Source organism: Alosa alosa, chromosome 2 (genome assembly GCF_017589495.1).
Source record: "Alosa alosa isolate M-15738 ecotype Scorff River chromosome 2, AALO_Geno_1.1, whole genome shotgun sequence".
In the NCBI taxonomy this organism is placed as follows: Eukaryota; Metazoa; Chordata; class Actinopteri; order Clupeiformes; family Clupeidae; genus Alosa; species Alosa alosa.
This window is the reverse complement of record NC_063190.1, coordinates 4,223,445-4,248,448: the sequence shown is the minus strand read 5'-3', so window position 1 is coordinate 4,248,448 and position 25,004 is coordinate 4,223,445. Positions and strand designations below refer to the sequence as shown.

Here is a 25,004-nt window from a genome sequence, read left to right as displayed (position 1 = left end):
CCACATTAATATCTTATATTGTCAATTAACCTTACACAATGCAGACATATTCAAACAATAAGCACAGAGAGGCCGTAGGTTCCACTGATTTTAGAACCGTTAAGGGGAAGTGGGAACCGCTAAGGGGAAGGGTTACTACATATACCTGGCAAGATTTCATAAAATAGATGCCTAGAAACGAGAAGTATAACGATTTATTCATAGATAATCATTCTTCTGCCAAGAAGTATATTTCTTCTATCAGAATGGTTGCCAAGCTTGTGCTGGGCTTTACAACGGCATTAAATGCAATTCAGCCAATCATAATTAAGGACCGGAACTATCTGTTTTAGAACAGTCATTTATGTATAAATAGGCTAACAGTGAGTACATAAAAAAAAAAAAAACACAATATCACTGTCAATGTGATTCCCATCCAAAATACTGATCTGTATTTTCGTAGATTCATCCTCTTTATTCCACTTTTAATATCATCATGATAAATATAAAAGTCTTAGCTTTATATAAACATACACTTTTATTAACAAAATAAGTCACAATACATACAGTTTTATTCATGTTAAATAACAATACTGGTTTACATTTGTAGTACGAATGACAATTTCTTCTTCGAGCACTGAAAACACCAAAACATTGTGAACCACTGTATATGCTGACTAATGACCTTACTGAAGCATAGTTTTTAAAATACACAATGTTTGTCTTTTTAAAAACACTGTTTATTGTTTTAATCAGTGGCAGGATTGATAAATCATCAATATAAAAAAGCGTTTTAGTTATTTACCACAGCTCTACTGGAATGCACATCAGTGTAAAAAGATTAATGGACAACAATGTAGAATGAAGTACAGGTTGGTCTCCAATGGAATGTCCACAAAGTCATTCCTCTAGTTTAGCCCTTAAAGTATTGAATTAACCATTTCATCAAGCTTTGCATGACACCCAGACTCAGAGTTGTGCCCTAGGAGTTTTGGCATTTCACATCAATCTCAATTTACGTTATATTCCTTTGTAAAAGAGCTGCTGGATAATGCAATAAATAGCAACACTGTGATGGTACTGACTGTCATCACAAGGCGCCTCATAACACAAAATGTTTTTTTGTTTTTGTTTCTATAGTTTTAAATTCTGGTGAAAACAAACACATTAGTCACACATCAGTGCATTTGAAAGCTCGGCCAAGTACGCATACAGCACAGTGCAGCACCAGAAGACTCACAGTTAATAAGGAACGCGCCACAATTCATTTCCGATTTTTTTTTTTTTCTCTCCTTGCGATCTACTCCGAAAACCATTATAAGCTCTAGGACTCCCATTGTAGTGTTTGTACAATGCTTGACTTCAAGCCGATATTGACGAGTGAATGGTCCTCCCCACCACACAGGAAATGTTCACAAACAACAAGCAAAGAAATCCTCTAGTCAGCTGTGCTGCCTGCAATGTGTTGAACGTTTACATTCATAGTCTGCGTAGTGGGATGGCTACAGTTGTCGAAGCAGCTCTCATGTATTTATAGTTAAGGTCCTGCATTTTTTACTGTTAAAGATGGAAGCAGCTTTTATCATTTATGTCGATGCTTAAGTGCCATCCCCTATCAGAAACGTGTGTGTGTTTGGGTATATCCTGATGTCAGTAGTGGTTCATTGAATACACACATTCAATGACAAATGCTGCCCATGGCTTGGTGGGGTGACAGTTGGGCTGTCAGGACCCTGCCAGCACAGCTGGGACCAGGCTCTGCACATGTGTGTGTGTGTGTGTACGAGGGCTGGGACAAGTCACAGCTGAAGCTCATGGAGAAAAGGATCCTGATTGAAGCTTAGATAAATTAAGAATAGGGCTGAAATAGTTGGACTCCCTCTTAAGTGACCTGTTTAAGTGTCCACCGCTAGGATGATCATTCCTGAGCTTTCTAAGTTGAATCTAGAATAAGATTCACATGTGCATATATATATATATATATATATATATATACACACACACACACACACACACACACACATACAGAAAAGTAATTGAAATTCAAACGTGCCAAACAAGTCATAGTTCAAAATTACAAGTTTTCTGTTGGATGTTCTTTGTACAGTATATCCTCCACTATGGTAAATGGACTGCATTTATATAGCGTTTTTTTTGGCTCCTGCGAGCACCCAAAGCATTTTACATTATCATGCCTCACATTCACCCATTCACACACCGATGGTGGAGGCTGCCATGCAAGGCGCCAACCTGCTCATCGGGAGCACTGGGGTTAAGTGTCTTGCTCAAAGACACTTCGACAGGGTCAGGAGGAGTTGGGCTCAAACCAGCAGCCTCCCACTGGACAACTTCTCTACCTTCTGAGCCACTGCCACTAACTAAAAAGCATCTGTGAAATGCTTCAAAGCCGATAAAGACTTCTGCACTTTAATGATTATTTCAGTTCTTCAGGGTTTCTCGGATACTGCAGACATAAAGTCAGGTATTTCCTGCTTACATTGGTCCATAAGGGGCGCTTCCTATGACTTTTTTTCCTTCAACACACTGGCACAAGTCACATTTTGTCTTTACGTTGGAAAGCCTGCAGCTCCGCTCTAATAATCTCTAACTAGTTTTATCCTTCGTCGAGGCTTAGATAATGGAGTGAATTTTCAAGTTTGTACGTGTTGTTTGGGGAGACTGTGATCTGCTATAGTGGTAGTCTATGATGTAAGCATGAAGAGGTAAAACTATTCGATAAGTCCTGCATGACAGTTACCCTCAAACGGAAAAAAGATCCACCAAAGACAAAAAACAGCACCCGCTTTCAGGAATCAGACCAATGGTCCTGTGCTCATTTCATAAATAAGAATTCACATCCAAGGCATTTCAACGTGTATTTCTAGCATATCCTCTCATTCTATTCTGTAAACATTCCTTTACACATATTTCATGGTATAAAAAACACTGGAGACATTTAAAATTGGATGTTACGTGGGCAAAGGTTGGCTTCTCTCTCGTTGGCCTACTATAGCAGAGGGTCAATCGTCATGTTGATCTGGTCTCTGTGTCGCTTGCTGCCATTGGAGCTGAGGTACAGCTCATCCTTGCGGCACAGGAAGTGGCGCGTCAGAATCTTCCGGAAGGTGACCCTGAAGTCCTGTATGCGGTACGCGTAGATGATTGGGTTGACGGCCGAGTTGGCATGTGACAGGAGGATGGCTGTGTACATGACCTCCGGGGGCTTGTGCAGCTCTTCGTAGAACAGCGTGAGGCAGTTGAGGATGTGCACAGGCAGCCAGCACAGGGCGAACAGGCCCACGATGATGGACAGGGACTTGGCGGCGCGGATCTCCCGTTGCAGGATGCCGTGGTGGTGGCTCTCGCCGTTGCCCACACTGCACTTGAGCTCGATCTGACGCATCTGGCGCCGGGCCACGGTGAAGATCTTGATGTAGATACCCAACATGATGAGCAGCGGTGGCAGCACACAGCCGAAGAAGTTGAAGTAGACCATGTAGTGCATGTCCACCACCTTCTCGAACAGACATTTGAGCCGGCAGCTCTGCAGAAGGCTGCTGCTGCTGCTGCTGCAGCTGGAGTTGGCATATGGAAAGGTCTCATTCTTGCAACATGCCTCGTGCCACTCATTCCAACCCAGAAATGGAACAAGACCGATGACGAATGACAGGATCCATAAGATGGCAATGATCTCTCTGGCTCTCTTCCCTGTCATAAGCTCTTTGTATCTACAGGTGAAGAGGAAAAAGTTGAACATATCTGGAATGAAAATTTAATTACTACATGCTCCAAAGTACCCATTTTTATAATTAATAAACTGCATTGTGTCATATATTTTGGATGATAGCAGGAAAATAATAAGATTTACAGGAAATTAATAACATTTTATTGAAAATGGAAACAACTGAAGAAGTAAAGACAAACTTCCCATAACAACAACCAACTTTAGAGTGGAAAGTAACTACTTAAATAGTAGGAAAGTAACTACAGTATATCTGAAATATCAAGGAAACATTTCCACACTCTGTGGCTTTTTCACACAACATGCCTTTGAGCTTTTTGAATTAGGAAATAGTTTCAGAGAGTTCCTGAAAGTGAAAAAGTATACTGTCAACCGTTTCTTTGTTTTACCATTACTGAGGTACATACTGTAATGAATTGAATGATTTGGTTTAGACCCCTCTAGACAGTTGCTGAACTGTAAGACTGGAATATAAAAATTAAGGCTGAGATAGAAAATAGAAACAGTGGCACAATCGTCCCACTGTTATGAATACTACTGTAAATGATTACTGTAGGCGTTTTGACAACTACACTAATATGTCAGAGACTGCTGTGAAACAGTGGCCCAATCCCAAAGTGAGCCCTGAGGACTAAAGACTCACAGACTTAATTAATCTCAGGTGCTAATTGAATGAGTGTGTGAGGCCACGTGCTCAGATGGGTATAAATGGGTTTGGGACAGCACTTCACGAGATCACATGTTACCTTGGTGACAAAGATGTTGCTGATACTTGCCGGTTTGGGAACTTACTTGGGCTTGGGATACTTGCCAAGTTTGTTGCTTTACACATGACCAAGGCACAGGAGACAACTGCCTAATTCCACATTCTTTCAAACTCTTTGTTTTACAAGCTGGTCGTGTGTTGTGCTGTTGTTTACCTTTTGTAATTTTCAAATTTCCCTATGGTCTCTGCGGTAAACGTCATTATGCATACTGCATTTCGTTGTCTCTGTACTTGTACTCTGCACAATGACAATAAAGTTGAATCTTACTTAATTTAATCTAATCTAATAATGCTTTGAACTGTGAAAAATGTCCTTTGGTGAAGCCTGCACTGATGCAGACTCACGCAAAGGGCAGGGTAAGTGTGTACTCTAGCCCTCACGACATTTGAAATAGGCTATGACATTGGGACAGCCCTAAGCTCTTACGAATTTCGCGCAAAAGCACAGCTAGTCCAAGAGTCTGTGAGTGCGGACTTTGGGATTGGGCCACAGGGCACTTTTTCTACAGGTTAAATTTGGTTACTACTGTAAAAAACTTCATATCCCTCTCTCCCTTTAATTCCTTTCACACAAAACTTTTGCTTATCAAAGATAGTAAATCCTATATAATCTGTATAAATAATGGAGGTATGGGCACATTCAGACCTTATGGCATCCCTTCATAATGAATTTGATCGTAGTGTACTTTGGTACACATGGTTTCTGTAAATCTGAATCTAGTGATGATCTACTGATGTAGCCTATATAGCCTATAGCCTATAAGTTTAAACATTTAGGAACACTGCCTGCCTTTCATTAGTGGAAATTGTGTAGCAGTGCTGTACTTTAACTTTTGTGCATCTTATGCAGTATAGAACTAGCTTCAGCAGGGAATTTTCTGGGCTTTAAGACCCCGTTTACACGAAGGGAAAACGCAGATATTTCCCTGCGGTTTGACCTCTCGTTTACACCAAAACCCCGTTTTTATCACAGAAACGATTATTTCTAAAACCTCCGGCCAAAGTGGAGATTTCTGATAACGCCGGTTATGTGCTTCCGTGTCAACAAACGGCGTTTTAGCTTCTTAAATATCACATTATGCACCAGAAAATCCTTAACGTCATTCATTAGCAGAAAGCTAGTGAGTTGTGGGCAACAACGACCCAACCTGTAAGAAATCGAAAGGACGTAAGTACTCGTTCATTCAACTTTTGACCTTAAGATTGCAGAAACCACAATCCAATCTTCGATTTTTCAAGGACAACCAGGTTAAAGAGACACATTTAAAAAACGGATTTGAAGACCTTTACCTAAAACAGTACTTCCCAGAGAAAAATAAAACACAAATATTGAAGCATTTTGTGGAAAAAATAATCAAATATACAATGAGGGTTTGAATTTCAATATTGTAATTTCAATTAGTCATTATTCAAGTTAAAAATGAAAACCCAGGCACTCACTGCATGCTGAGTGCTGACAGCATTTTTTTTGCCACTGCCCGAATGGATAATTGCTAGCCTATATGTTCATCAAAGGGAGCAAGATGGTGATGTTGAAGGACAGCGATCTGCACATAGAAAAAAAAATCGCCAGAACATTCCAAGTTTCTCATTTTGATCGATATGTAGGCCTAATTTATGTCCCAGGTGTGCTAGGGATGGGATTAAGGTTGCGTGCACCCTTCGAAGAAAGAGGGGAAATGTCACTGAAAAGACAATCGACATCATGCATTGCCTATGTTTTGTAGGTATAGGCTTAGCTTAACAGTTTAAACTGCAAAAAAAAAAAAATTGTAACGTTGGTGCGTTTGACTCGTTGTATCGGACTCCCATAATGCCATATGTGCATGTTGGAATGTGATGTATCGGTTTTAGTAGGCCTAGTTGTATTTGCATTTACCTTGTGGTGTGTTAGCATGTGTAGTCTTTCCTTGGTTGTACCCATAGACTATATACAGTCTATGGTTGTACCTCATGTGTTTATTCATGTGTGTGACTACCCGTTCGTGTATTGTGCATGTGTTAGTGACTAGCCTTGTGTGTTCTATAATGATGTTTTGACCTGTCTGTGTTCCCCGCTCCTGACCCAATAAATGTACTGATTTGAACCTTGTTGCCTCAGTTGTTACAATATGAATATAAATATAAATTAGTTGTATGTCACTTTGAACAGAAGCATCTGCGAAATACCATTATCATAACCAAATACGTCCTTGGTCAGCTGGCTACTAGCCTATGCTTCCTTAGGCCGTATCACGTGCATCCCCCCCCCCCCCACACCCCCACCCCAATGCAAGGACACCTCATTCTCGATTCTTTCTCCATTACTATTCTCCTTTACCAACATAATACAGGCAACGATAGGCTAGTAGCGCATACAGAACAACAGAGGAGCCCAAATGCATATTTTCGTGCCTCGTACTAGGGCTGGGCGATATATCGGTATTACGACTACGACCGATATATTTTTGAAAACGATATGTAGTTGAGACAATATCGTAATACCGGTATTATGTCAAATAATGGGCCATTTTATCAAAGCCACTTGCTCTTCTGTGTTCAGACCATTCAGATAGCCGCCGCTCTGCTCAACTGCGTGCCCCCTGCGTGTGCACGTTCTCCCTCGCAGCACTACAAACTTTCAAACATGACGGACACTGAGTCAGATTTTGTTTACCTTGATCAGAGGTGATGCCTATTCCGTCGGCACATCAACGGCTAGACCGAGAATTCTCGTTGTGAAATCAAAATTCCACTGGAGCTCCAAGCGGTTTTGTACACGCAGATTTAAGTTATAACACTGTTTAGCAGCTACAGCTCTTCGACTTTTTGGTACATAGCCTAGCTAATTTAAATACACTGATGAATGCTTGCGTTTAGCGACAGTAGCAGACTCGCGAGCAGTTAGGGCATCATTTTTTATGATTCCTGAAACCCCATTCAATCGTGCATAGGGATTTTTCTTACGAACCGGAACATGCATACAAAACGACGGTAGCGTCCATCACACTCTTGATGAGTGACTCAGTTAAGTTGTTTAAGTAGCCTAATTGTTTAAAAACTATTTTTGTTGTTGATAGCAACATGTCTAAGCCATCATTAGTCTACATTTGCTTGTCATCTACGCCCTATCAAACCCTTACAGGTAAAAAAACTGCATTGTGTGACAAAACTGCAGGTTTTTTCAATATTGTTGTGCCCAAAATAGCCTATTGCATTGTGCAGTACAATGTAGGCCTGCGTTGTCAGTCAGGGTCAACTTTTGGTCTTTTGTTATTTGCACAGCTTTATCAGAGCAACTGTAGCCTATGCCTATTGTAGGCCTATGTTATTGTTTACACTTTTTTGCACAGCTCTGTTAGAGCAGTCTGAAATTAATATAATTAAAACTGGCTGTGTTGTCATAATTGTTGTGTTGAGTGAATATATGAAGCACTTCGCTCTTTCTGTTTGAAATATCAATATCGTATCAATATCGTATATCGCCAATCAGCCCCAAAATATCGGGATATCAGTTATGGTCCATATCGCCCAGCCCTACCTCGTACTAGGCCAGTGAATTGTTAGATTTTTTTCCAGCTCTGCGTTCTATGGCTTCCACTCCCCTTGCTCCTAGTTGTAATGTAGCTGACATTTCTGCGTAAGTTAGCTTGTTTACAAACATGTCTCTAATTAAAATGGCATAGGTTTCAATGTAGGACAGCCTAGCGGGGATAGGCCAAATGAAAAATTGAGGAAAGTGCAGATTTCACATTATTGTTGTGCGGATTTTGGATTTCGGTCGTGGGGATACAAAGTTTAATATCCAAAACAAAAACACGAGGGAATTTCATATTTTGTTTTTTAAAAATACAGATATAAGGTCGTTTTTCGATTTTCAATTTTCGTTTCGAATTTGAAAATCAAATGAACAAGAAGGTACACGGACCCTCCATAGTCCCCCATTGTTTTTGCACTTATTCGTGATCGCCCCTAGCGGAACTGCAGCAGATTGAAGGTACAATGGAGTTAATAGGGAGTGATCCGGCTCTCCGTAAACGGGCTCTGATACAAACGAACCTTGCGCCATGTTTGCTGTTTTGAAAGGAACCGGAAGTCGCTCGTGTTAGTCGTTGGTGTCGATTCTGAGGATTTTGATTGGCCAGCATGGCTTTATTCCTTTCCCTACACTGCCACCCATAGGTTTGGCATAGTTATTATGGCGCTCGACAGCGTATTTATGCGGGTTGATGTAAATGACAATTCTTTTGAAAACAATGTTGTGTGCACGATGTTATTATTGAAAACGGAGGGGGGGAAATATCCGTTTCTCTAAATACCCGGCTATGTGTAAATGTGGCCTAAGAGGTTTTATACAACCAAAAAAACATCCATAAAACCAGGCCACTGGCCAGGCTTCTAACGCAAACCTGGCTTTATTTGTCCAAACCTGTAGCCACACAAAGCAAGTGAAATGGCCCAGCGGCTGGTATTAGGCTTTTGATCGAGTTTTTCGAGTATTTTAAGAACATCTATTGTTTGAGGATCATGGAGCATGATCGTTCAAAGAGGCAGAGTCACCATGACTTTGTAAACTTTGTAAAATTCAGTCATTAATTCAAACATGGGGTGCTAATCCAAATTCTCAAAGCTTTCTTCCCTCCATCCACGAAGTCAGCTCACTGCAGCTCTTCTGAGAAACACTGCTCCGTGATGCTGCAGTGATTGATTCAACATGCCAGCCACCTTGTCCTTATCTCGCCGCTCCTGAGATACATGAGGCACTTCTGACAAACAGCAGCTTGAGGACCTCTTCATCTTCTTAGTATTACCTTCTGTGTCATTCATTTAGCCTCTACAACACCCACTTTCCCCTCTCCAAAGATCACCACAGAATGAAAATAGCATCAGTCTTGCATTCACTTGAATAATTATACTTCCTTGGGGCTTTGTGGGTGAGATTGTTTGTCCATTTAGCAGCTGGCAAAGCAGCCCTCAAAACCACTCAGTTATGGCAAATACAGCTCTTGCCTTATGAAAGTAAATGAGATTATGCCACTCAGTGTGATAAAAGGCTGTAACACAGCATTTCATTTGTAGTGCGCTAAATGATTGAATACGTAATCTTTTACAGGAAAAGGCAATATTGTATTAATGTCAGTTTTCAGTTATTTTCCAGAGAACCTGAGCACCCCAATCATTTTTAATGCATACGTGTATTTCATGCTGCACATCCAGACATCTAATCAAAGTTCAGAATCATGTTGTCTGACTTCTTTTCCTGCTCTCTGCTAGTTCTCACGTCCAGACTCTTTATCATGGCATTATATCCCAGTGCATGTGCATCGCCAAACTCAACATGTCTGGACAAAGAAAAGAACAATAACAGCTCATGTGGTCTGGTCGTTTCTTTCCCTTCTCTCTGCTACTTCTCACGTTCCGACTCTTAACACCAGTGCATGTGCAACACATGACATGAAGGCAGTGTGCTCTGTCTTTCCTCCACTCCCACTCCATCACCACCACCGCCACAGACCCCGGGCACATGAATTGAGGAGCGGGAGGATTAGTTCTGGCATGAGGACGGGCCGCTGGCATCCCTCACTTCCCCTCCCGCTGTATCAGCCACACTCGCTCCATCCCCGGCGCGTAACCCTCGCCTAACCCAGCCGCTAGGACGTTTCCGTCCATCCCAGCAGGCATTTCCCGTTTAAATAGCATGCAGAAAGAAAAAAAAAAGTCTAAAATGCATGCAGCTGCTGCTGGGATTAAGACCACAGCCCTGGTCTTAAGCATGGGAAAGACAAAAGACATGGACCCTCTGGTGCATCAAGCCTTGATTTCCTCACTGGAGCAAACGTACCCACTGCAGTATTAACAGAACACTGAAACAAGAGAGTGGTGTTTCATGTGTTCTAAAACATAAATGGCCAAATCAATATTGTAATAAGCCTGCTGCCTGTCTGCCAGGGGCCTTTATATTAAATTGAAAGAGCCCTGCTATGAATCACAAGGTTTTACTGATGGCTGGCTGAGAAGCAGAGACGCGGAACATTGACCACTGCTCTTCATAGTACGCTTTGCTACTTTGCCGTGGTGACAGATGCGTGCAGACGTTAGGGCGATGGTGAGGACAGTAATGTTCGAGCTCCGTGCAGTGTCCCCTGTATTTAAATAGAGCCTGACACAAAACACTTTAGAACGGGGAGGGACCTCCTTGCCTCCATCCTTTGAATTTGTGTTCAATGGAAGGGGTATTGCAATGTCCAAGTACCGTTACGCAATGCAAATCCTTCTGTTTGGGGGGGGGACTCTAACCAGACGCTGATACTTAGTGACCATGGAGAAATGAAGGGAAGGGAAAAGAAAGGGAATGGGAAAAATGAAGGAATTATTTGGGATAGTAAAGGGAGGATGACGTTAGTGCTACAATTTGGTAGGGAAAACTGAGTAAGATTAGTTTCAGTATTTCATGGAACCTGCAAAACTCTGGGAGCCAGTGGTGCCATTGAACATAAAGTTCCCTGCAAACGTGCGAGCACTCTGGGCAGGCAGGTTAGAGGTGGAGCTCTGTGAGGAAGCAGAGCGGCGGTGAGAAGCAGCTCTGATTTGGCTGCTCTGCTGGATCTCACTGAGTACAGTCTGCCCTTCCACTTCCACCACAGCCAGCTGTGAAAACACCATGATCTGAGAGAGGAGCACAATCTGAGCTCTTTTGACCCTCGCTCTCTTTCTTTTTTTCTCACTTTCACACACACACTTTTACATAGAGACACACACTTCGTGTCATTCACTCAGCTCTCAAAATAACAGGGGAGGACATAGCAGAGGGGTGGTCAGCTAGCCTGCCTACTCCTCATGCGGTTATGAGGTGTTATGTTTTTTTTAGAGCCGATGGAGATATTCTCTGCATATTTCATTCAGCCAATATAATAAAAACATTGCTGTGCCTTTGGGGGACTGAGCTGGATAATATTATATGTCTCATATTTGCATACATATGACCAATAGAGTCTTAAGTAATAACATGTCTAAAATAAGCTTGACGTTTTTCCATTTTTTTTTTTTTCATTTCATCCTCCTCATGGTCCCTTAAGTGATGAAGTAGGCTATAGATAACATCTTGTGTTTTGTTAAAATATCACATACAGTAGTTGTACTTGTACTTATGTGACCTTGCGCCTACTTGTTGGCCATTGCCATTGCTAGTAAAAATCCCAGTAAAGCCAAAAATATTCAGAAAATATGTTCCTCCATTTCCTATTTGGAGTCTAATAGCTGTGTCCTCAACATTTTCACAAGTCAGCAGTATACTCAAACGGTTCCATTCCATTCTGACAACATATCTCAACCTACATACCACTGTTAAACAAAACACAATTGAACGACCTTTTGCCTACGCACAAATTAGAGCGTTTGTGAAGTATTCACAATTCCCTATCTGAGAAGGCTTGTCATCAAAATCAAATGATTTAATGTGATACTTGAATCAGAAGTTCCATTGGCTGTCAGTGTTGTCCATCAGTTTTGCTGTCCACAGAGGTATTCATTTGTACAGCATTCAAGCCATTTTAACTCACAGAAGGGACAAGACCATACATCTTCAAAAAAATTCTATGACAGGTGTATTAATGTATAGGCCTAGGTCAGTTTGACTGATTTTAAACTTTTGCAAATCTATACACTTATTGAGACCTGAACATTTCTTGAAATTATTTTAGCTTAGGCTACTCATTGTAAGCTTTAGAATGAGAGTTCCTTGAGTTTCGTATTAAATACAGAAAATATGATTAGGCACTATCAATTATAGTGTATTTTCTATAAACTATGCTTCTGGACAAGTTATTTTCATCTGATTAGATCCGAAAGTCTCGTATAAACGGAATCAGACAAATGACATTCGGAAAGCCGTGTTGTTAAATTAAAAATAGCCTAATTAATATCAGCTTTGATCTGTCATCTTCAGTGATGAAGATAGTTGGAGAATGGAGACTCTTCCTTTCAACCATCACGAAGGGAAAGTGTTGAGCATATAGACAAATACCAAGTGACTCACCTTAGGGGAATTTTAACAGCCAGATATCTGTCAATTGCGACCGCCAGAAGACTAAAAATTGAACTCTGGGTGAGAACTAAAACAAAACAAGCGAGAAAAAGGCATCCGTAGAAATCTGAAGGCAGACCGATGCTGATGGTGATGGCAAAAGGTATGGCCAGGCAGCCAACCAATATATCTGCCACTGCCAAAGACACTAAAAAGTAGTTCGTCGCGTTCTTTAGTGTAGTGTTGATTGCAACAGCCCAGCACACCAAAACATTGCCGGCGATCGACAGAACAGCAATTATCAATTCAATGGCAATGTATATATGAGGCTTATTCATCTCCGCGAAATTTTAACATATGTGCATGGATCGTCGAAAAATACTTCATCAGTTTTCATTCTGGTTTGGGGTTCTCGGGAAAAAGGGCAAAATCTTGCAATAATCCACTGAGTTTTCAAAGATGCACTTTGCGTAAACAGCCATCTGAGGAGGAGAAAGAGATTCGTTGTAAACAGCTTATTATAGCCTAAACTGTAAACTATAAAATTATCAGAAATACTTCCATTGGGCTAAATTTTTCATAATTTGAGTAGGCTAGCCTACGCGACACTGGAATACCAGCAAAACACTTGCTGGTTGCGATCACCATTAGGCTAATGCCAGATGTGCAATTATGGCTGTACACAACTTGAGAAGTTATGTTTGTGAGACTTCGAACCTCACCAAGATGGTAATCTCTATGTGGAAATAGAATAAAGTTTCTTACCTCACTTTACAAAACTCATGCCAGTGTTGTTCGCAAATCGTGAAGCGCGTCACTCTGAACGGTCTCCGGTTTCATGTTGCGGCCGTTAGGAGAACCCTGCTCAAGTCATGGCTTTTCAAGCAGCTCCGCGAGAAAAAGATCATCTTGGTTATAGCCACGCCCCATCACGATACCCAAATATGACTACATCAATGGGTCGAAATACCATGATAAAACCCCTGTTAAGTGATAAATAGGTTACTGATAATTAACAGATAGCCTAGAGCTAATCACTCAACAGAAATGCTTTAAAAAGAGATAGTGTTGTAGGCTACCTGCTTAACGAGTTTATAAGGATCTGTTTACTGTTACATCCACTATATGTTTGCATAGACATAGGCTACTGTACAGGCAGGCCCATGACTAATGCGAGCTGTTGAGAGGAAAGGTTTGGAGTTAACTGATGCGTCAGTGTGCCTAGATGCGTAAGGCGGACATGCCATCGTGCAGATGTTGACACATTAAAGCTTGTTAAATCCAACTTTGTGGCTTCTATTTGGACAGCGTAACCTGGTAACTATTTACAAAATTGGCGTGAATTGCAACAGTTGAGATATTCGTAAACTTGAGAAACTGACTGTCTTGAACTCATTGACATTAACACGTTTCGCACATTCTACTGATAAATCATCCTAAATCAAACAGGGTAATGAAACATACTGCATTAGACTCGAAGTTGACACCAGGTTTTTGGAGTGACAAAAACTTTATTATGAATATTCGTTTTCAGCTAGTTCACATTTATAGTAAAAATCAAACTTGCAAATAGAAAATATACACACTTTGCTTAAAACTTTAGTTTAATACTTCATCAATAAATAATAACAATTCCTATACATACAGCCATAGAAGATAAGAATTAGAGGATATTTTCATGATACCATCCAGTAAAACATGAAAATAATACAGAGAATGGTTCTTCACTCTAAACCTTATCTATATTTATTTATTTAAAACAGATCCAACACCACAAAATCTCATCTTCGACCACAACACCATTGTTCTTCCATCAGTGATTGCTAGCTGGCTCTGTGTGAGCCATTGGCAGTCAAAGCTTGTCATGTCATGTGATGTCACATGTCCATTTTTCCTCTTCTTCTCTGGCTCTGTGTGTAATATCTCAACTGTTGTGATGCTGAAAGAAACACTGAAACTGATACCGTGCGAGTAGTGTTGGCATTTAGAGGTGGTTGACTGAAACATTGTTCTCTCATAAATAAACCTTAACAATGCTCAAGCTCATAGACAATTTTAATGTGGCATCATGGCGTGTTATGGCATAATTGGTTTTGCTCCAAGAGATGCATTTGGAAAAAAAAATGAATACGATATGAATAACAGTTGTTGTCTTGTGTGTGTTTGATGATTAGACCAACACTCAATGAGATCAAAAGAAACTATGTGTGCAATAACAAATTGTTTTTTTTTTTTTTGTGTATGCACTGTGTGTGTTTGTGTGTGTGTGTGTGTAGAGGTTCTGTGTCTTCAAAGGACCAGGCAGAAAGTGCTTCTGTGCCATCAGTCTCTTCTGATTCTTCTCAGGCCAAAGGTCAAGTCTCAAAATACTTGTAAATCTGAGACACGTAGTGCATGACACTCTGCCAGTCTGGTCTGTCTGTGTGCATCATATCGTCAATGTCCTGGATACAGACACAGAGGGAAAGACATAAACTAATTCGTACCATAATTAATGACCAAAATCGTTGTAATCATTAGATAGCTCCTAAGAGGAAAATAGGCTTTTATTTTGCTGCCTAGTTTGAGTGGGCAATAAAAAGATCCTCTTGGTCTTTGTTAGTGTTACACATTTAATTAGGGATGGGCTCGAAGAACACATACCCTCAAAGGTTCCATCTGTTACTACAACTGTACACATGGAGGATGCACTGGCTTCACTTCCAACATACATTTAAAGTGTGTCCTCCTGTAGGCCACCAGTGTAGATTGTTTTTTTATCTCCAAGTACTCTGCCATTCCTTATTTCACCATGGAATCATGCAACTCTTGATAATGCACAGCAGGACAAGATAATTAAGAGTAAAATAATTCTTCATTCTGAATAATTCTTCTGTCTGAATACAAAAAATATATGTGGAAAATATAGCCACAAGCGGCGATGGCGGTCCCAAGCACCTCTGGTTCCATGAGCTGTGACATTGATTATAAGGGTTAGTTAAAACCCCATTACATGATGATTGGTTGTTTACCCCATTGGTTGTTTACCCCACTTTTCAACATACTGATTAGTCCGATAGACAGTGTAGTGAAACTCCCTCAACATCTAAAGTAGACAACATCAATTCACTATTCTCCAAAATTTTTTTTTTTGTAAATTCCATTCATAACATCAGATTCTAAATATATCATCTCTAAGTTCCGCTAAAGTGACGCTAAAGAATTACTCAGTGCGTTGAAAAGTGAGAGTTCCTACCTGGCACCCCAAAACTACATGGTACAATACCAAACAGCACTGACTTGTGCATACTCACACCCCTTCAGTGGCGTGCACTTCTGTGAGGTTGAATGGTGAACAGGAGTATAAACGCTGAAGGGCTCAGAGAAATGGAAGTGAAATGACACACATGCTCTCCACTCCTTCACACTGGCTTTTTTGTCACCAGAGTCACCTGAAGAGGCCTGTGACAGAGTGCCGTCACTACAGTTGAGTATGCGTACAGTTGAGTCAGAGCGACTACCATACCAATGAGTCTGGCTCTTTGGTGTTGCGGTCAAGCTGCAGACTTAGTAACCCTGAGACCCAGGTTCAAGAGTGTTGGGTCACTGCTCTCTCCCTTTGCTACAAGGTCCCTTGAGAGATGCAAAGCTGTGGGTGATGAGGGGCCTTGCAGTTTTACCACAGGAGCAAGATTAACCAAGGGTCACGGCATACTCATAAGCGTAGCACGTCTTTATTATATAATAGGAAAAAAATGCTATGTCTGTTTATTTCATATCAATATGAAGTTAAACTTTGACATCTGGAGCACATGTTTCCCACGTATACTCAAGAGCTTTAGAGTGCTATTGGAACAGTTGGGAAGGACAATACATGGTGCGTGTAGAGTGCATGTAGCGGATATTTTAACAGTACACACACTATCACTCTGAACCCACTTGAACTTGCATTGAGTTGTGTGACACTGACCTCACACTGTATGAACTGGCTACGTGTCACACTATTGTCAACATCACATCATAAACTTAGTGTCAGTGAATGATACTGCACAGCTGAGTAAATAATCCTCTCATGGTGACGATGTTGTTAATGATTTTGAATTGTTTATACACTCTTAAAACAAATGTGTTGTCCATATCTGGACACAGAGGTGTGTTAAAATACAATGCAAGTTGTGTTATTTTCAACACATATTGTGTAACAACTAAAACACAAACTGTGTCGTCTCTATCTGGACACAGAGATGTGTTAAAAACAATGCAATTGTTACTGGGGTAAAGCCCAAAAGTATGCACTATGACTATGCTATTACATACAGTATGCCCAACATGTAACTAAAATGCTTTCTTTATTCTGTTTCTTTGTTCTTGTAAGGACAACTGTGGATATGTTTTGATAATTTTCAATCATTCATAATTTCTATCATTTATTGATTAATGCACAGTGATAGTTACATGCTCATTTATAGATCAGTAACCAGGGCTTAATTGGTGCTGGAGCAAACCAGAGCGCACCAGAGAGGTCCAATACTTAAAGTTATGTCACTCATTTCTTTCTCATTTAAATCAACTTTTTAAAAGTGAAAGACAGAGAGAGAATGAAAGGGAAAGAGATGTGAATGCTCGGGTCAGACAGTGTACGCAACATCACGAGAGCTAACATTTCAACAACTGGCCTAGGCTACTGTAGTCTCTATTAAAAAGTTGTCCGTTTTACCAAAAATGTAAAAAAAAAAACCTGGATTAGCCTACTAAACTGATAGTAGAACTGCTCAGGGCACTAAGAAGCAGGGAAAAGAAGGCTGAGAGCTCTATGAATGTTTTGGACAAATAAATGAAAGGTAACCTACTTAAACTTAAATTTGTTTTCTGGTGTATTGATGAAAGACAGGGTTCCCGCTCTTTCCTCAATGTCAAATTCAAGGTCTTTTCAAAGACTTTCTAGGTCCTTGTCCCTGAAATTTGATTAAGCCATGAAACAGATTGCAGATTTACGTAATTTGTTTGCCTAACTAACTAGCTAACTAACTCCACTGCCAGTTAACAACAATGATTGGATGTTGACCTGTCAATCTCCCTTTAAAGCCCAAGCTTTGGGAGAACCCACCGGCAAGCTTTGCCTGAAACGTACGTCTGACTGGGGCGCAACACCTGAAACTGTCAAGTTCTATTTGTGTGGCTGTGGCAAACTATTTGTTTTCTCAGCGGAAGCCATGAAAAGGTAACAAAATAATTTTAAAAGACCCATTGTGTGAAGTTTCTTGACTCGTTTTGGCAAGTAACCATGTAATAAGCGGGCAATGTATTGTCCACCAGTCAATATCGGAAAATAAATCCCGACAGGATTTTGGGATTTCGTCGGGGCAAGGACTTATTTTCCGAAGACTTCTTTATTAATGACCGGCAGACAGTACACTATCCCTTACATAGACTACGGTACGGTTTTCTGTAGCTCGAAATGAACTTGAGGGCCTTTGCGACTGTGCATGTGCATAGCCTACTGCCTCTTTGTCACATCAGATGAGGCCATGCCCGTCTATTTCAAACAATAAAAAAGCCACAATAAAGTGATTACGTGATTGGTCGAAAAGCAAGTAATTATTGCATAGCTGTTGTTTCAGCATTGTGAGAAGCGCTGTTTTGTACAATTATTATTTTTTTAAATGCCATCAGTGTTCGGTAATCTCTAGCCTAGAAATCTAGACGCACCCTAGCGGCGGCAAATTAATTTGCTCAGCCTGTACGTCTAGTATCAAACCATAGGGATTTCTATTGGCTGACGCCGTGGACGTCATCCAATCACAGCGCGAACGAAGAGCGGTTGTTTGAATCGGCGTTGGCGTCAACTTTGGAGGAGTTGGACTTGTGCTTTTCTTTGAAAGTTGAGCAACACAATGCACTTAACCCTAATGTTATCCTTGGGGTCAATTTGACCCCAAGCAACGTTTAACATCATAAAATATAACAATTTTTTTGCTTCATGTTTCATAACTTTTCCTCAATTGAAGGGTACAACTGAGTTAGCATTAAATTTGTACAATAATTTGTTTTCAATGTCCTGTACAAATATTTTGTACATTGATGTTCCTTGGGGTCAGTTTGACCCCAGCTGTATGAAACATAGGATACATGAATATTTGACACATTATGGATACTATTATTTGAATAGTATGAGAACATATTGTTAGTATCATTATTACATACACAAGTACATATTACATATAAGTAATTTGGGCAGGACTGTATAAGTCAAAAGGGGAAGCAACAGCAAGCCTTTGGGCTGCTGACACTGGATGGGCAATATTGCCAGCCAGGGTTCCAAGGTTCATAAAGGGGTGTGGGGGGGTGGGATTGTTTTGTAGGGCTTTTGATGGTGGTTATTACACTCTTGTTAAGTACCTGTCACAAAAAAACTGGGTAACAATATTAATTATAATAATTTTCTGAGGGTTTATTTAGCTGACCCCAATTTAATTGACCCCAAGGATAAAGAGTGTCGGTAAGATTTGAGGATAACACAAGGGTTAAGTCATTCCTTTCGAAGAAGGATGTATTTGCCGTTTTGCCGACCGGATACGGTAAAAGTTTACTTCCCCGTTCACTGTTTTCATCGCTCTGGCCACGTCATCCTGCTCTTTGTTCTGATTGGTCGTAGCACTGGCCTATTGCATGCCTAGGCAGTTTGAAAGACAATTCTCTGCCCGCCCCTTGGATTAAGCGAGGTGAATGGTTTGATTCCAGACTATACATTTCAATGATATAGGATGGCCTGCCAGGCTAGGTGATCTCTTGATTTAGCCTATAAATTAAGGACTGCCAGTAACTAATCTTACTCAGTGTTATTGCATTACTTCCTGGTAATCATAAAAAAAACATCCAGTTTATTTAGAAAAACGCCCCCTGCTAGTTTCCCCAACCCTTGGAGGCATACTGTAACAAAAGTTTGTTTTCATTTCAAATTCAGCCTGTTAGCGTGTGTTTGCTTTACTCATTGCAGTGGACGTTTATGTCGAAGAGAAGCTTTTCAGCAACTGTGCTCTTGAGCTGGTCAACCCAAATGAGTGGTCCAGGGTCCTCCTCAGGGAGGGAGGATGGGGACACATGCTGTGGGCCTGCTGAACCTGGTGCCCTGTGATAGTGGGGGGTGGCGGCTTTCGACGTGTTATCTCATTAAAATCCCTGCAGCCTCCGAGTCCATTCCCATGAACCGGCCAAATCCCAAACCACTGTGCCATGTAAAGGCCACTTAATGATATATATGCTGCACATAACAGTGCGTGACTGCAGGACCACATATAGCTTTGGCAGATGCTCAGGAGGAAAGGAAAAAACTCCACAGAATGTAGCCATGCTGAGTCGTGAAGAGAGCTCTGACTGGAGCTGCTGCGCTCCTTTATTGACAGCGGACTTCTTGTTGACCCATAGCCTACTTTCTTCCAAGGACACTGGGTGATGTGGTTGATCTCTTTCTCTCCCTCTCTCTCTCTGTACGTGTGTGTGTGTGTTTGTGTTTAAACTCACCAAGGAGGGTTTGATGCCAATGCTCTCTGCTGCCTGGAATGCCAACGTCAGGTTTCGGACCTTTGAAATAAAATAAATAAAGGGCTTACGCACACATAGTAGCAAATAAACAGAGAGACCATATGACAACCCTCCACTGAAATACACTTCAGAGAATGAAGATGAAGCTGAGAGTCCAAACACTACCAATTTCCAATATAGAGAAAAAACACATATACAGTTGTGTTCAGAATAATAGCAGTGTGTTTTAAAAAAGTGAATAAAGCTCCAAATCCTTAGAATAGCTGTTAATTCCATAATATCAATGCATTAGACAAACTGTCTGCGGCCCCCATGCACTGAATTCAAGCCACAGTACACTGAAGACAGTAAAGCATGGTGGTGCACAAGTCATGCTATGGAGATGTTTCTCATACTGTGGTGTTGGACCTGTTTATCGCACACCAGAGATCATGGACCAGTTTCAATACATGAAAATATTTGATGAGGTCATGTCTTATGCTGAAGAGGAAATGCCTTTGAAATGGGTGTTTCAACAAGACAATGATCCAAAACACACCAGTAAGCGAGCAAAGTCTTGGTTCCAGACTAACAAGATTGACGTTATGGAGTGGCCAGCCCGATCCCCAGACCTCAATCCTATAGAAAACGTGGGGTGACATCAAAAATGCTGTTTCTGAGGCAAAACCCAGAAATGAAGAGGAATTGTGGAATGTAGTTCAATCGTCCTGGGCTGGAGAACCTGTTCACAGGTGCCAGTAGTTGGTCGACTCCATGCAACACAGATGTGAAGTTTTCCTGTTTATACAGTACAGTAAATGTTTCAGTTCATAAAGAAAAATGCAAACACTGCTATTTTTTTTGAACAGCCTAATATTCCTTTTTCTTCACTTTCTGTAAAGGTATAACACAAACTTGATCAATGTTGGTTATGTTTTGAAATTGAATGTGCAGTGTTCCCAATGCATTGATATTATGGAATGAATAGCTATTCTAAGGATTTTGAGCTAACACAACTGTACATACCTCATACATATGGAATGAATACTGTAGAATACAAATGATCACTCTTACTCACTCTACAAATGATCACTCTTACTTACTGTAGAATACAAATGATCACTCTTGAGGTACTGACAAAAGTTAAGATATCAAACTTAACTTTCCTCTCCCAACTCCGTTAAAGAAACAACAACATCCAGACACAGCTTGCTACAATTTAAAATTGTTCACAGATTGCATTTCTCCAAGGTGAAACTTAAGACTCTTCCCCTCTCTAGACCCTTTATGTGAAAAGTGTCAAAGTGCTCCAGCTAGCTTGATACACATGTACTGGGCCTGCCCTTGCTTGCAAACATTCTGGGAGGCGGTATTTTCACTTAGGGACGCTTTAGGCATTGTTATTGAAATCCATCCAGTCACGGCCATATTTGGGACCAAACCTGATGACTCCCACTTCCTGTTGTCAGGAAGATCTCAAACATTGGTGACATTTGCAACCTTATTAAAGTTAGAAAAGATCAAATACTCTCTCAGAGGAAACATGGGAGAATTCTATTCCACCTGGGGGTCTTTCATGGATTATTTTGATGCGGTTTCTGCAGTAGACTGGGAAGAGGAGTAGGGGCTACCTTGAGGATAACTAAATGACTTACCTGTATTTAATTATTATTATTTGTGTTACTTTTTATTTTTTATTTATCCCTCTTTTTATGTACATTCTTTTTTTGTATGTATGTGGGGTATACCCTATTTGTTCTTTTTGATTGAGGGCGGCAAGATGTAGGTTCACTTTACTCCAAATGTAAACTTGTATGGATAGGTTATGAGGAAGAGGATGCATGGGGGTTGGGGAGGGTGGGTAGAGGATATTTGTGTATGTATATTGTGCTGTATATTTGTATATTTATGTACATGGCTGCACTGTGGCGCTATGTACAATTGTTCAGAAAACTTATAAGTAAAAGTAAGAAAGATGTAAAACGTAAAAAAAAAAGAAACAACAATAACCAGGGAGAGAAAAAAGGAGAATAAAACCAAACCAAACCAAAAACCATAACTCAAATGAGCATTGACAGAGGTAAAAATGGACAGTGGTAACGGTGATACTAGGAGGGCAATACTGACAACACCCACACAAGAAGTAAACGAATAAAGAAAAGAAAATGAAAAATAAATGTCTATATAAATCAGACAAAGCTATTGTGTTCCATGCTACTAATATGGGGAAAGTAGAATGTGGCCAGATGGTGCGGGGTACCAGTGCAGTGTGAAAGGCAGCTCAGTTTCTGAGGATGCTTGCCATCTTGTCATGTTAAAATGTTGACTTGTCATATTTAACTAAAGTGCTCCATAAATTGTGAGTACTGTATATAGCACCTAAAGACCATATACAAGTGGACCCTATACAACTAAGTTTTAACAGAGATAGTACTGATGATTAACGTAAAGCTTCAATATATAGATTTTGCTTTAAGACAACAAACAACCTGATCAGATTCAATACAGTTTTCCCAATTCCCTTGTGCATTCTTTTTCTCTGTTTCAGAATAATGGCAATCAAAGTGTCAAACAAAACAACCATGCAAAGAAGTATACTAAAACACTATCACTTCCCTATCCGAGCAAACCGTTATAATTAGCCTATACATAATTTGATTTAATAACGAAAACTACTCATTTCAACATCAACTCATTTGACATCTCAGTAGATGTGATGCATAGCTGGGCTGCATAAGCTAAGACAGAGCTGGAGATCACTGATGGAAAGAGAGCTCTCCCAACACAGAGCAAGAGTAGCTTGGAGCAGAATTCAAACACAGCCATAGCCCACTTCTCTCTCATCACGCCCCTCACTCCTCTCCTAGTCTATTGCATATGGGTGCTGTGTATTGGTGTGCCTGTGTGCTCTGGCTATTGTTTATGGTTTTTGCCACTCTGTAAATACACAATAGCCTAGGGGAGGTCATCCCTTCACCTTCTGCCAGCCTTCCTAAGATCAATCAGCACGTATGCATACTGCCTCTGCTCTGTTGTGTCAGACAGGACAGAGGGAAAATGACGACCGGTCAATCTTTTATCTTGAAAAGACTGACCTGGTAGCCATGCTCTCTAAAAAAGGAACAACGTTCAAATGCCAGTATGATCAATGAAATCAATCTGTTTAACTTTTATCTTAAATTTACATTGGCGAGTCTACACATGACAATGTCAGTATGCTGTACACAACGAGCACATTTATGTCCCCCAGGGCCCAGACGTGCACCAGACGTGCAGTCTGTGTTGTGTGTTAGTGGTCGGGCCTGTGCTGCGGGCTGTAGAGTAGGCTACCTTGTCCTCTTTGATGAGCTCCTGGTAGGGGATGTGGGCCGGCAGGTAGGAGTGGAGAAGAGCGCAGAAGGCCAAGCCGTCGCTCCAGCTGCTGCTGAAGTTGGTCATGTCGATGTTCTGTGGGCGAGGGAAACGGCACAGAGAGGTGGCGGTTAGAGGCGCATTCAGACTCTCTTATCTGTCTCAGCACAGCACTCTTTAAGCAGGAGCAAAAAGACAATCGGTTAGAACTGACGTCTGTGTCATGGCTGGACGTATAAGTTGGTTTACAGAAACGACATGCATTTGTGCTCGCAATGCTTGGCTATAATTCTGGGGATCTGGAAAACTAATGCGGAGCTAAACTACATTTGGCCATTCTCCAGGACAATTAGAATTCGGACTGATTATGTTAGCTTTGATGAAATTACGTAGGAAGAAAAACATTGAATGAAAAGAATCAAAATAATCTAACCAAGAAAAAGACCTTTCACAATGTGGGGTGTGCGTGTGCATGACATATTTCATCATCATTCTCCTGTCTATATTTAAATGGATTTGACATTATTGGGGCAACAGCTATAATCCACAGATTTCCAAAGCAATATTTTTAAATAACACCAATATACAACCTAATGCCTTTAAAACAACGTAAACACGTAATGTAAAAAAAGCCTCTCAGGTTAAAACAAGCTGTATGATGATGGCAAGTTCATGTTAAGAGACTGCTCTGAATGCTGCTGAATGCTGCTGAGCAGATGGAAGGTTCCAGCAAGTTTGAGCCCTATCTTCCAGAGTGGCCATGTTGTAGTCTCCTCAGGGAGGGAGGGGGAGCAGGGGGAGGGAAGCGATGTGCAGGGCAGGCAGGCACAGGGCGGTCGCTGGAGCTTAGGCCCAGGATGAGGCGGTGGGAGGGGTCCGTGGCTGGCAGAGACAAGTCCGTGGCTGGAGGCGGTTGCTTGGTGTGACGTGTGCCTGACAGGCTGCACCTCATACATTATGAAACCGCAATCGCTGGCCAAACCCGAGAGACAGGACAGAGATAGCGAGAGAGCAGGAGAAAGTGGGAGCAGTCGGACAGGGAATGTCCCACACACACTCAGTAGCTCCTATCTCCTGGTGGCTATTTCCTGTGCTACACCCCCCCCCCAACATCCCCCCGAGTTATTTGTCCTCCACCGTTGTTTTCTCTCTGAAGCACGACTGGGAACATGGCAGCCGGCCAGCGGAGCCCTCTCCTGGGTATGCCTCCAGGGGGGACGGACTGGGAGGGGACCTGGGGCGGCCCTGACCTCTGACCCCCGGCATCTGGATCTTTAGATTAGCCGTCAGATGACAGAAATCGGAGGGGCGACCCCGCACTCCTCCTGGGAGGTCACAGCCGGGTCCAGCACCAGGGTTTCATCTGGACAGTCTTTTTAAAAAAAATAAAAAATACCTCAGCAGTTCTGTGATTATGAATATCTCTGTGTGTCTCAGAGCGTAAACTGTGTCAGGACAAGGACATGATAGCTTCAGCGAAAGTTCTACTAGGAAGACTCGTAGTGTAGCTTACTCCTCCCATGCTTACACGGAGCCAATCTTAGCGTTGCCTACTTTCGGGAAAGCCCTGCAATCTGATCATTCACTCATTCAATCAGCGCTAGCCTATAGGAATTCAGTGGGCTCTTTAAATATGTACCACCTAACACTGCTTCTGCTTCTCA

The 25,004-nt window shown here is 41.3% G+C and overlaps 2 protein-coding genes across 8 annotated transcripts in view; both read right to left on the bottom strand.

The window, feature by feature from the left end:
* Positions 1–350: 350 nt before the first annotated feature.
* adora2b (adenosine A2b receptor) lies at positions 351–13,401 on the bottom strand. Its single transcript, XM_048237878.1, has 3 exons — positions 13,255–13,401; positions 12,502–12,971; positions 351–3,707 (listed from the first exon to the last, which is right to left on the bottom strand). Exons 2-3 carry the CDS (start codon positions 12,825–12,827, stop codon positions 2,987–2,989), a joined length of 1,047 nt encoding a protein of 348 aa, XP_048093835.1. The 5' UTR covers positions 12,828–12,971; positions 13,255–13,401; the 3' UTR covers positions 351–2,986.
* A 579-nt stretch (positions 13,402–13,980) lies between these two features.
* specc1 (sperm antigen with calponin homology and coiled-coil domains 1) overlaps positions 13,981–25,004 on the bottom strand; it is an 87,450-nt gene continuing 76,426 nt past the window's right edge. For all 7 annotated transcript variants that reach the window (XM_048270674.1, XM_048270663.1, XM_048270696.1 and 4 more), the window contains 3 exons: positions 23,320–23,436; positions 19,990–20,049; positions 13,981–14,933 (listed from right to left, as the gene is read on the bottom strand). In XM_048270674.1, the coding sequence (XP_048126631.1) occupies positions 14,844–14,933; positions 19,990–20,049; positions 23,320–23,436 (267 nt within the window). In that variant the 3' untranslated portion in view covers positions 13,981–14,843. The remainder of the gene's footprint in view (positions 14,934–19,989; positions 20,050–23,319; positions 23,437–25,004) is intronic.

Bases quoted from the DNA above. Each gene is read 5' to 3' on its own strand.
- adora2b (XM_048237878.1), bottom strand. From the start codon at position 12,827: ATGAATAAGCCTCATATATACATTGCCATTGAATTGATAATTGCTGTT. The intron at 3,708-12,501 runs GTGAGTCACTTG...CTTCACCTGTAG, and splicing joins GCTGTTAAAATTCCCCTAAG to ATACAAAGAGCTTATGACAG.